Source organism: Tenrec ecaudatus, chromosome 1 (genome assembly GCF_050624435.1).
Source record: "Tenrec ecaudatus isolate mTenEca1 chromosome 1, mTenEca1.hap1, whole genome shotgun sequence".
In the NCBI taxonomy this organism is placed as follows: Eukaryota; Metazoa; Chordata; class Mammalia; order Afrosoricida; family Tenrecidae; genus Tenrec; species Tenrec ecaudatus.
The window spans coordinates 143834835-143847752 of NC_134530.1; the positions used below are offsets into that span (position 1 = coordinate 143834835).

The 12918-nt window shown below is 53.8% G+C and overlaps 1 protein-coding gene across 1 annotated transcript; it reads right to left on the bottom strand.

Annotated features, from left to right (window-relative positions):
* Positions 1–115: 115 nt before the first annotated feature.
* Positions 116–10865, bottom strand: GNAT2 (G protein subunit alpha transducin 2). Its single transcript, XM_075559146.1, has 8 exons — positions 10748–10865; positions 9037–9079; positions 8508–8649; positions 7156–7313; positions 3389–3517; positions 3008–3137; positions 600–753; positions 116–306 (listed from the first exon to the last, which is right to left on the bottom strand). Exons 1-8 carry the CDS (start codon positions 10863–10865, stop codon positions 116–118), a joined length of 1065 nt encoding a protein of 354 aa, XP_075415261.1.
* Positions 10866–12918: the final 2053 nt, after the last annotated feature.

The window sequence follows — 12918 nt, forward strand, 5'->3', positions numbered from 1 at the left end:
TCAAAGGAGAGCGGGTGAATTGTGGGTGTCAGGGTATGCTGACGTGTCACTTTCTGCTGGAAGTGACCCCAGCCTGAAGCCTGTTTGCAGGCGGTGTACCCAAGGCCTGGCGGGGTTAGAAGAGCCCGCAGTCCTTGAGATTCTCCTTGATGATGATATCTGTGACGGCATCGAACACGAACTTGACATTCTGCGTGTCCGTCGCACACGTCATGTGACTGTAGATCTCTTTAACGTCTTTTCGCAGGTTGAGGTCCAGGAACTGGATCTTGATGTAATTCCCTGCATCCTCAAACGAGTTGTTGCCTGGTGTTCCAGAGAAATAGTGAAGAGGGGGGCTCGCTGGACCCTTCTTAGGGATCACTTCCTACTGCTGTGCTACACCTCCTCTGTTGCACTCCAACCCTTAATAACACACACACACACCCCACCCCACACACACCCCCCACTGGCCCCTGGTTTCTGGTATGGCTCGTTTGAGCCATCCATGGCGTCCCTGAACCCAGCAGCTTCCTGAAACATCTCGGGCCGAGGGAATGAGGTAGTTGTCAGTCCCTGCTCCGAAAGCATCGCCCTCACCCCCAGCCCTAGGCATTTACCATCATACTCAGGAAAACAGATGCTCAGGTGCGCTTTCTTGATTTTCTCCTCAAAGAGGTCCTTCTTGTTGAGAAAGAGGACAATGGAAGTCGCCGCAAAGAACTTGTGGTTACAGATGCTGTTGAACAGGTGCAAAGACTCGTGCATCCGATTCTAGTAGGAGGAGACACCAGACAAAGATCAGACCCAGAGACCAGGGAGCCAACTGTAAGAGGAAACACTGGCTTGCTGCCAGTGAGCCCATTCCGAGTTGTGGTGGCTGTACAGGACAGGACAGAACTGCCCCTGTGGATTTCGGAGACTAAATCTTCAAGAGAGCAGACAGCCTCGTCTTTCTCCCTTGGAACAGCTGGAAGTTTTGAACTGCTAACCCTGTAGTTAACCCACTATACCACCAGGAGTCCCTTAAAGGGAAAGACGGGCAACAGCTTTTCCACATCGAATGTGCTGGAGTTGAGCCAACATTGCCCCGGTGGCCCCGGTGGGGGAAGGTCCATGGTGGGCGCCTCGCAGCCCCCTGGGAGAGAGAGATGTGGCCATGTACGTCTGTAAAGACCGCAGCCTCGGAAACTGCCATTCTCCGCCCTGTGGGGTCACGATGAGTTGGACTTGACTCCACAGCCACGGGTTTGGCTTGGGTAGGACCAACCTTTCATCTCGAAATTTGTGTGACCAGAGGGGAATTAACTGTACTTTTGTGAACCTCACTTAGTCTCCCTATTAGGGTTATTATAAAAGATTAATAGGATACCCCAAATTCTGATATCTTTCAAATCCGTTTGCCCCGGGAACTTTCTGAAGCCCCCTCGAAGGCACAGCGCCCAGGACAATGGCTTAGCAAACCCAAACCAAGCTAAACAGTGCTGACTCAGCAACCCTGTGGCACTGCCCTGGGGATTTCTGAGTCGGCAGCATTACAGGAGTAGAAAGCCCCGTCTTTCTCCTGAAGGCGCTGCTGCCCTTATGCCTCACAGCCCAAACCCTCACCACGCCACCACCAGGGGCCCTTTGATAGTGGCTAGCCTATAAGGGAACAAATCTGTGTTGTTGAGGCCCTTGCCACACAGTGACCCTAGGACAGACTAGAGTTGCCCCCGCGTTTCCAAGTCTGTGGGAGTGGACTGCCCGTCTCTCCTGGGGTCTGTCTGGTGGGTTTGGCCCTGGACTTTTCAATTAGCAGCTGAGCATGCAACCCTGGCACCAGCAGGGTTCCCTGGCTGGAATGCAGGGAGATAGTAAGCTTTACACAGATCTTGGCGCTCGGGCACGGCTAAGGACTGGCACAGTCTGTTGAGAGGTGTGACTCGGCTCCTGTTAGCACATGCATCTCTAGAGTGATTTCCATTAGGCGGCTTTCATGGGGCCCTGAGCCTCTTAAGAGCAGGAACTTGGTCCCAGCTCGGTGCCCCGTGAGGAGGGCTAGAGAACTTACTAGTGCCCTATCACAAACACTGCTCCCTTTTCTCCGCCCCTTGAGCGAAGGAGAAGCATCACGGCCTGGAGGCTGCCCAGTGCCCCTGCCCAGCCTGCTTTCAGGAAGCAGGCCTTCAGGGCGTTCACCAGGCTTAGAAGCTGCCTCGGGATCAGCGTTTTCATCCAATAAAGCGAGGAACCAAATCGAATGTACATTCTTTCCTCTCTGTTAATACTCCCTTACGACCAGTAGGCCTCGGGGTTAAAGATGGCAGAGGGCGTGGACAGGGCCTCGCCCGGTAAGACTGTGGTCAGAGGTACATTCAGAGTGCTCTGGTGTGAACTGGAACCACGGAGGAGAAGGGGAAATAACTGGAGCAGAGACTGAGTGGGGAGCCTCATCTGACGTCGGAAACTGTGGGCTTCCATTTGAGAAACTGGTAACAAGAAATTCGCATTTCTTACACCTTTGACATCCCTTAACACAGAGGAGCTTGTCCTGCAGAGCCTTTGCAGACGCTTCTGGCTCACAGGAGCCCCCACAGGGAGTCAGTCCTGCTACCAGTTTAGTTGGTATGTGAGGAACCTGGTCTGTCAATTTCTCCCTAACCCTGTGGACACAGAGGCTGGTAGTTCCACCCCTCTGTTATGTTGCAGAAAGATAGACATCACACACACGTGTTCTCTCTACCATGTTAGTCTGCTTCCAGGGCAGCCTGGGACATTATGTAGGCCACGATCCCCTAGCCTTTCCGTATTTGGTTTCTCTCATGAACTCTGCGATACCCTACCAGTGCCTGTGGGTTGAATCTGAGACCAAGCTCACACCCAGAACGCCCCGAGCTCGAAGGGCTTACCCAGGCCCTCAGCAAGATGAGGGTTTTCTGGAAGTATTTGTGTGAGACGCTGATCTGCCTGCTTGAGTGTCATGGCCGGCTGCCATCCCCCACAGGTGGGGTCATTGGAGTGACGCAAGGCTGGGACAGTCACTCACCACCTCGTCATCTTCCACCAGCACCATGTCGTAGGCGCTGAGGGCCGCACAGAAAATGATGCAGGTGACCCCCTCGAAGCAGTGGATCCACTTCTTCCTCTCTGACCTCTGTCCTCCCACGTCAAACATCCTGAGGGAAGGAGCGGCACTCTCATAGACATGCCCACCTCTGCCCCACAGGTCCTTGGCGCCCGCCCAGGGGAGTGACCACCTTGGGGCCAGGGAGCTGTGCGATGGAAGAGAGGGCAGCGGGGAGGAGTGGGTGGGTCATTCAGGTTGGGCTTCAAGCAAAGGCCAGGAAGCATGTCTGTGCCCCATTTGGGGATTCCATGCGGGTGTCTAAGGCCCCCGAGGGTAAGGGGGAAACCTTAGATTCCTCACCTGAAGTTCAAGTCTTTGACTGAAAACGTGGTCTCAATAATGCCTGTGGTTTTCACTCTGGACCGTAGCACATCCTGCTCGTTAGGGAGGTAGTCAGGAGCTGTAATCCGGTCTAATTGGTTCAGGTAGCTAAAGAAAGATCCATTTGCATAAATGACATTACATTTTCCACAGCCAAGGCCAAGAGAGGTCAAGGGTCTTAATGTCGCACAGCTAGTTTGGAGATAAAAACAGTCCTAGCATCCAAAGGATCAAGTCCAGGATTCAAGCCTGCATCTAGCCTTGTACAAGGACAAAGGGACCAGCCCACTTGCGGTGCGCGGAAGCACAGTCAGATCCTTTTCCGTGGGTGGCGCTTCACTGCATGCTTATCTAGGCCCTTCAGTGAGATCAGTGGTTTAAATAGGCGCCAAGAGGTCCATCAAAAGGCAGGAGTCAATTAAAACCCGGAGCCAAATGAGCCAAACACCATGCACGGACCTTGTTTGTATCCCGAAGCTACCTGATCCCGCTGCGCTAACCTGCCCAAAGTTCCTGAGCCATCTTCTGAGGAGCACTCTGGCTGGGTGACTGAGCCAGGTCTGTTCGTTTAGCCGGCAGTCCCTGGCATGTCTAATATTCTTCACGAACGCCGGTAGTCCAAAGGCATCGCTTCCTCTTTCAGCTCTTACAACATTCCAATGTTGCAGATTTCCCAGACCTAAGAGGTGACTGAGATTACTGGGCTTTGGGTCAGGAACTCCTTGGTGCTCACAGTGACACCGTTCTCTCTTGCTTTCCGGAAGCTTTGTGCAGCAGATTTATCCAATACTTTGTGTCACTTGACTTCCTGAGTTCTGCGTCCATGGGTGGTGATTAGGGATCTGAGTAAAACGAGATCCTTGACAACCGGGATCATTTCTTTGTTGTCTGTCGATGTTGCTTATTTCTCCACTTGTGAACACACCTGTTTTTTTTATGTTGTAACGTCAGCCATACTGAAAGTGGGAGTCTGGGATCTTCATAAGTAAATGCTTTTCTCTGTCAGCAAGCAGGATTATTGTCACCTGCGGATCACAGGTTGCTCATGAGTGAGTAAGGAAGCTCCAATCCTGAAGCTGTGTTCTACATACAAGTATAGTCCAGTTTCTCAGATTATTTGCTCGGTTTACAAATTAAACAAGTATGGTGAGAGTGACAATTCTGGCCCACAACTGTCCGTATTTTAAGCCATTCAGTATCCCTTTTATGTTTCTCTGTACACGTTCTGCATGAGCACCATTAAGTGCTCTAGAATTCCTGTCCTTTGCGATCTTACATGTTATGGCCACGCAAAGGCCTTTGCACGGTCAGGAAAACACATCTAAACATGTTTCTGATGTTTTCTGCTTTCAGCTAAGAGCCATCTGACATCAGCAATGATAGCCCTTATTTCTCATCCTCTTCTGGATCCGGCTTGAATTTCTGGTCCTTGCCTGTCATTGCACGGCACAACCATCTTTTAACTTTCTTCAGCAGCATGTTACTTGCGTGTGAGATTAATGGTAGTGTTTAATAACTTCTTCATTCTGTTGGATCCCCTTTCTTTGTAATGGGCACAAATATGGATGTCTTCAAGTTGACTGGCCAGGTGGGTTTCTTGTGCATTTCTTCCAGCATTGCATCCAGTGTTGAAACATCGCAATTGGTGTTCTGCCAATCCCTGGAATTTTGTTTTCACCAATGCCTTCAGGGTGGTTTAAAATTCTTCGAGACCCCCAGTTCTCGGTCATCTGCAGCCTCCTGGCATGGTTCAATGTCAACAAGCCCTTTGGGGCCCAGGGACGCTGCTTCTCTCCCATCTTCGTCCGATGCTTTCCGTAGTGGCGAATGTTTTACTCATAGAACCGTTCAACATTGCAGCTCGAGGCTTGAATGTCTTCAGTTCTTTCCGCTTGAGAAATATTGAGGATTACCCTCTCCCCTCAGATTTTTCTTCTAACTAAAAGTCTTTGCCAACTCATATCACCATTTGTCGTGTTAGCTGCCTTTTGAGATGTTCCGTCCAGTTCTTTGACGTCATCTCTTCCATTTGCTTTAGTCACTCTGCGTTCAAGGACAGGCTTCAGAGTCTCGTTTAACACCCATGGGGTCTTTCTTCTTTGCTGCCCTTGATGAGCTCTTGCTTCATCGTGGGGGGCGTTCTTGGACACTTGTTTTATTTTGTATGAGAAAGAGCTTTATATCAGGGAGTAAGAGTACGCGAAGAAAGCATCCCAGTGCAGTCTAACTCCAGTCCTTAAACCCCATAGTAGTTCATAAGTCCCTCTTCAGACCCACAGCTGCGGGAAATGATACAGAGTGCAGGAAGATCACGGGCCAGGGGGCGCAGAGTCATGTGCATCTAAGGTCGGTGGAAACATGGCAGGGCTCTGGAAGCTCTCAGGGTGGCCAACGAGCAGGAAGGTGAAGAGAGAGAGAGAGAGAGACAGAGAGAGCTCATCCTCACTTCTCAGTGCTCAATGCGTCCAATCTGGTCTTTAAAAAAATCATTTTACTGGGGGCTCTTACAGCTCTTATAACATTCCATACATCAATGTGTCAAGCATATTTGTACATCTGTTGCCATCATCATTTTCTCAAAACATTTACTTTCTACTTGAGCCCTTGGTATCAGCATCTCTTCCTCCCCCGACTCTCCCCTCCAGTCTGTTCCTGAGATGGTTCAGAATTCAGCGGGGTGATCCTCAGAGTCCGACTTTGGCTCCTTTGAATCTGTTTTCATTTTCTTCAGCTTCAACTTGAACTTGCTTGTGAGTAATTGATGATCTGTACCACGGTCAGCCCCTCCCATCATCTCTTCCCACAGATGTGGTCCATTTGATTCCTGTGGATTCCATCCAGCAAGATCCAAGGGTCTAGTCACTGTCCGTGTTGAAAAAAGATATTTACAATGATCTTGTGCAATTCTGTCATGGTCTCGCCATGTCACAGACGACTGACTGCGTTTGACTTCCACGTTCTAGCCACCAGGAATCGTCGGTGCATCCGGGCTGGATGTTGGATCCATTTCAGACTCCTTGGTGTGTAAATTTGAACGTCAGATGAGCTGGTCGCCCCTGTAGCCTGTGGATATCATGCTATCACGAATAGCATTGCACTTTAGGATAGGCCTAGAAATTTCCTTTTGGATGATCCGTGTGATGCCACATGCCATATCTTCAATTTGTCGTTCCCAGCATCGTAGACCACGTGACTGCCCAGCTCAGGATGGTCGCTGCGAGTCCGTGTCTGCTTGCTAATTTCCAGGAGACCCGGCTGGCTGAGGCAGATGGGCAGACTCTGCGTCCTGTTATCTGTTTGGAAGCAGCTTTGCCATGTTGGCTCTTTGCCCTGGCAATTTCTATGCCTCCTGCCCTAAGACCCTGTGGCCGAGGGGAACTTTAGTTTTTGGTTAGTGGTCTAAGGAGAGCCTGAGTTCCCAGCTAGAAAATTGAACCCTGTGGGGGCTGCCATCAGGACCCTCACGGCAGGGGAGCGTGTGGTCACGGCTCCGAGGACACCGGCTGCAGGCTGATCGCGCACCTCTGCTTACAGTTCGGCATCAGCTCCCTAAGCTGCAAGGTGCCAGTGCGAGACAGCAGAGCGAGCTGGGAACCGTGGCATACGCCCCTACTTAGAGGACCACCGCTCAAGTTCAGGGAAGCAAAACAAGCTGAATTCAACCCACGGCCTCCAGCTCTTTATGTCCAAATCACAAACTGCGTGAGGTTTCCCCTTGCTCCCCCGCCCCCGAGTCAGAGTCTTACTAAGAGGCGGAGTCATTGAGCTGGTACTCTGCCGCTCTGTCGAAGCAGGCTTGCACCCCGCCGTCCTTCCACAGCTTCTTGATGATGTCTACCAACTCGGGAGGCATGGTGCCCTCCTCGATGGAGTCCGCCAGGTTGCCAAGCTGGCGCCCATCATCCTATAAGGCAGAAACCTGGTTGAGAACGACACAGGGGTCACGACTGCCCAGGAGGCTTCTGGGGCCGACTCCTGAATTGCTCCCAAAGCTCAGGAGGGAAGCAGTCTCCCGTGAAGTGTAGGTAGCAAGAAGCAGCATTGGCGGCTTTGGGAGTTGTTCCCCCAGAGGCAGAGCACACATTACATCCCGCCATGGGGGCTCCGCTCTGGCGTTTCTGCCAGATCCTGCATCAGTAGTCCCCCAGCGCACCTCCACAGAGCAGGTGTGCTTCTGGGGGAGATGGGAAGTTTAGCGGCCAGGATGATCCGGAAACAGACGATGGACGAGGAGGACAGAAACCCATTGCTTTCGTCTCACAGTGGTGCCCAGCCAAGGAAAGGCAGACACATTCCATGGCCAGGAGCCCTGGTGGCACAGTGGTTATGCATTGCGCTGCCAACTGCAAGGTCAGCAGTTCGAAACCGCCAGCTGCTCTGAGGGAGAAAGATGGGGCTTTCTACTCCCAAAAAGAGTCACAGCAGTTCTCCCCTGTCTTATAGGGTCACTATGGATCAGCAGTGACTCGATGACAGTATTGAGGGGTTCGTGGGTGTAAGGGGTGGCCAAGGCACAGAGCCCAAAGAAGATGGTCAAGTAAGACACAACGCAGGGGAAGCTGAGCACTCAGCTCACTGCCTCGGGTCCATGCTGACTCACAGCACCCCTGCAACTTTCCTGGAGTAGAAAGCCCCATCTTTCTCCCTCGGAGCCCTGGTGGTGGGCTGCAATCCGTATGGTCAGCAGTTCAAAACCACCAGCAGCTCCTCAGGAGAAAGACGGGGTTTTCTACTCCTGTAAAGAGCCACAGCCTCAGAAACCCACAGGCGTCACTGAGTCAGCGCTGACCTGGGGGCAGTGACCGCAGGACGACTGCTGTCGGGTTCATGTCTGACTCAGAGTGGCCCCTGTGACACAGTAGCTCATTTCCCCAGGAGGCGTCACCAGGCCTTTCTGCCATGGAGTCACTGCAGGTGACACGCCCATGCCGCCCCGGCTCCTTTCTTATAAAGGCTAGAACTACTTCCTTCTCCTGAAGGACATGGAAAGGTCAGAACCTTGGCAGGTAGGATTTTCCTCTGACACAAGTAATTCTCGGACCCATCTCTGGCCTCTCTCCCTGGCTCCACCCTCCACTGTGTACCGGTCCCCACATACCACGCGGCCTGCGTCGGCGTAGTCGATGCCCAATGTGGACATGGCCCGGATGATGGCCAGGATGGACTGCAGCACGTTGCCGTAGATGATGGACTTGAACTCCAGGCACTCTTCCTGCGTGTAGCCGTCCTGGTGGATGATCCTGCAAGGGCAGACACACAGCCCCTGCTGGACCTGAGTAACCAGGCCAGAGCAGAGGGTCGTAAGCACCCTCCCCCTGTGACCCCATAGCTGTCCCAAGGTGGAGGGGGAGGCAGGGCAAGGCATCTCGGGAAGCAATACTGCTCGTGTGTATGAAGTAAAATGCCAATTTCTGTAAGCCCCCAAATTTATGAAATGGGACAAGTGGCAGCGAAGGAAAACAGACAGCTTTGAATGTTTATACCAGGAGAGAAAGAAATTCAACTGGGCAGGGAAAGAGTCTAGGGAAGCATGCTTTCCATTCTCTACACAGCCCCTTAAGGCTCACTGACGCACCCTTCACCCTGAGTACCACCCGTGAGTCCTCGGGGCCTTTGTTCCTACTCACTTCATCTGCTTGACGATCGTGCTCTTGCCTGACTCCCCGGCGCCTGTGGAGGAAAGGCTGATGTTGGAGATCCGCCGGCTCCCCCTCCAGTCCATGGCCAGAGAGGTCTTGGCCTCTGCTCCGTTGGGAGAACACAAGAACCAGTGGTGCCCCAGCTTCTGCCAGCCCGGAGCTCAGGCCTTTCAGCCGGAGCTTACAGCGGGCTTCTAGGCCACGGCACCAGGGGCGTCTTGGACTGGGTTCTCCTTGTTTGGGGGGTGTGGGGGGTGTCTGATGCACTGCAGGATGCTTAGCAGCATTCCTCACCTCTCCCTGGTACAGGCTACTAGACCCCTCCAGCTGGGAAAGCCTCACCCGTCCCGGGAGTGGAGGGCAGACTTTCCCCTGCTCTCTTTCCCACCCACTGGTGTCTGAGGACACTGAGAGTGGGGCAGGGTTGGAGAGCTGGGTGCATTTTCATCTCCGCCTCCTAACCCCATGCACCCTCCTCCTCACCTTCTATTCCACTCCGAGACCCCGGCCTCTGCCCACTTCGCCTGTGCTGGCTTGTTCCCGCTAAACGGCTCATCCTGATCCTGGAGGAAAGCTGCTGAAGCTTAAGTGCTCTCGCCGTGGCCCTGCCCTCCCTCAGTTTCCCCTACCCCTGAGCTTACAGAGCTAAGCTCCTTTCGAGTGTCCTTAAGGGGCTATGCCACAGATGGGCCAGGGAGGAGAGGTGCCCAGCCAGGCTCCAGGCGGGGCCTCTGCGACAGAAAGCCCCCCTGCCCCTGCTAATCATCTGGGGGGGGGTTCTCCTGACTCTTGCCCATCTCAGTCCCTTTGCCAGCCCTCATGGTTTCTCAGGCCGGGCTGCTGAGGGGCCCCTCCTTTCTGGGCACTGCCCAGCGATCTTCACAGGAGCTCATCGATGATGATGAGGATGCTTGAGAGGCAGCTCCTGAAGGCCAGGAAGGCGCTGCTGATGGAGACCCCACTCCATCCCTTTAGGGCAGTCGTCCTCAAACTACGGCCCGCGGGCCACATTTATTTGGGTGGACATTTATCCGGCCCACCGGGTGTTTTTTCCCCGTTTATTTTTTTACTTCAAAATAAGATATGTGCAGTGTGCATAAGAATTTGTTCATCGTTTTTTTTTTTTAAACTATAGTCTGGCCCTCCAACAGGTCTGAGGGACAGTGAACTGGCCCCCTGTTTACAAAGTTTGAAGACCCCTGCTCTAGGGGATCCCCACCTCCCAACGTCTTGTTCCTCTATCAGCAAGGAGAAGAACCCCGGTAGCCCCCGTCCTTTGGAGAGACCTCTGGACCCACTGGGGAGGGATGGGCGGGCCCTGATCTCATCTGCTCCCTTGACCCAGAGCCCTGGGACTGCACATGGGGTAGGTAGCTGCCCCCCAGGTGTCGCTGTGTGAGCCAATTCCGGAAGGGGTGTAAGGTTTGGCTCCACTTGGAGGTGGAGGCTTGAGCCTGGCCCTGCCACTACTCTGGGTTCAAGGAAGAGCGGGAAAATCCCATAGGAACTTCAGCCCTCCGGACCACTTCATGGTGGCTGTGTAGACCCTCATGTTAACTCCGCCTCTGAGCTCCCAGCCTGCTCGCCTGAGCTTGGGCAGCAGGGAGGAAAATGCCCCCCACCTCGCACAGGGCTTTCTGGAAGTCCCTACCACCCGGGCCAGCAGGAAGGGCTGGGCTCCCCTCCCCCCCGTGCGCACCCAGCAACAGCAGCTTGACCGTCTTGGCCTCCTTGTCGGCATCCTCCTGCAGCTTCTTCTCCAGCTCCTTGGACCTCTTGGCCAGCTCCTTGTCCTCCGCACTGGCTCCACTGCCCATCCTTCTGCCGTCTCCTCGGCTGCTTCCTCTGGCCGCACGCTTCTCTTCTGCAGTTTCCTGTCTCAGGTAGAAAACACTGGGGAGGGAAAAAGTCGGGATGAAGCACCAGCTCCTTAGCTTTCCTACAAGCTGGCCGGCAGGTGGCTGGGGGAAGGAACAGGCTACGTCCCCGGACTAGTTCTCGTGTCCAGGCTCCCTTGGCTGAGACACGCTACCCCAATGGGAAGTCTGCTCCTTAGTCTAGGGATTGTCGCCCTTCTGTCCTGCATTGTGACGGGTTAAGCTAATTAAGAGCTCACTGTGACAAAGGGCAAAGACTCCCGTGTTGGTGTAAGTAGGGAGATGATCTGTTGGGTCCTGACACAGGACCTCCCCAGAGTCAGAGGACGGCAAGCCTCATCCCTCTGAGCGGCTCAGCCCCTGAAAGCCTGCTTCCTGGATTCACCTCCATCCCAGCTGGACATTAGGGGTGCGCACAAGCATAGATAAGCATAGGACGCACTCCCCCTACCAAGCCCTCCACAGCACAGGACTTCACCCAGTACAGCAAGATGGCCCCGGGAAGGGAGTCTGGTTTGGGGAGGCGACCCGTCTGTGGAAAGATCAGAATTCTTGTGCGTGCTCCCTGGCTGCTGTCCCAGGAAGCTGTTCACACGGGTCGTTGGCATTTGCCCGTCTCTCTGCACCCTCTCTGGTTCTTAGCACCTGGTGCTTCATGTTGGACACCTGCTTTGTTAACCAATCTGTTTCTCACCCAACCTCCGCCCCTCCCACCCCTCCCACCCCTGGCTCTGAATTCCTGCCCCTGGATATCAAGGATCCCCGCAGTACGCCCCTGTGGCCTTCGGGGTTATCAGAGGGTCCTCAATAACTTGGTGAGTGAGGGCAGGAGAATCGGGTATGTGGTAGACTGTGGGGCTGCTTCCCCGGGACCCATGGTAGCACTTGAAACCCAACTTCACCCCGTAACTGCACTTTGCGGGCCTTTGTGGCACCTCCCAAGACAAACTTTGCCTCCTTGGGAGGTGGGCTGGCAGTCTCTGGCCCCTCAGGCTCCTTCCTGGAGAGGCAGGGGAATGCAGGGTAGCATCCCACGGGGAAGGCACCACCAAGCCTGTTTCTCTGTGCCTGTCCTTCCCGTTTCGGTGAGGCTTGGTAGTGGAGTCTCCTTCCGATGCAACCATTTTGGAAGTCTGTTACCCACACTGTGCTCCAGAGAACAACAACGTCCCCTCAGCTGGGGAGCAAGGCAGGCGCTCGGGCCTTCACCCCGACCTGCTGATTCAGGATCGGGGTTCCAGGAGATTTGGGAGCACTCCCCTAGGGAGCTGACTTCCCCCCAACTTGTCTAACCATAAGAATCACCTGCGATGCTCCCGGATTCCACTTAATTCTGGGCGTCACTGACAGGAAGGAGCAGCCTGGCTTCAGTGACCTTGAACTACGATCTGCACATGCACCTCCTTCTCAAATAGGCTTTAGAATCAACTCCCTCTGCTAACAACACCAATCTCAGAGCCAGAAAGACAGTAATTTTTAATGACCCCGAGTGATTCCTGCCATCTGGCCCCCTGGCTTCGAACAGCAGCTCTCAGCCACTGGTGTGAATTGGGGCGATCTGGGGAGTTTACTTTTTAAAGACTGATTTAATTGGTCTGGACTGCAGTCCAGGCCTGGGGATTTTTTAAATTTCCCCTGAGTGAATCTAATGTGCAGCCACAGTGGAGAATCTCTGAGCTTCCAGGAGCTCAGTTGCTCGGCCCTGAGTCAATGACCTTGTAGACTCAGGGAGTAAAAGCAGATACTAGTTTCCCGCCACCAGCTACCCAGACCATCACCAGTCATCTTCCTCATACCCACCGCCCTCCCATCTGTCTCTGGTTTGGGTACCTGGCCAAGTAGCCCCAGGCCTGGAGCCTGGACACTCAGGACTGATAGAGAAGCTGGCACCGAATCGAGGGGGTCAGAGGGTGGAAGGGTGGGCAAGGTGGGAGGGAAAAAAAGAGGAGCTGGACGAGAGCTTCCTTCCCCCGAGGGACGTGCACCTTTCTGC

Excerpts from the sequence above, each read along its gene's own strand:
- GNAT2 (XM_075559146.1), bottom strand. The coding sequence starts at position 10,865 with ATGGGCAGTGGAGCCAGTGCGGAGGACAAGGAGCTGGCCAAGAGGTCC. Across the intron at positions 7,314-8,507 it reads ACGCCGACGCAGGCCGCGTG|GATGATGGGCGCCAGCTTGG; the intron begins GTATGTGGGGAC and ends TCTGCCTTATAG. Across the intron at positions 754-3,007 it reads TGGTGGAAGATGACGAGGTG|AATCGGATGCACGAGTCTTT; the intron begins GTGAGTGACTGT and ends TCCTCCTACTAG.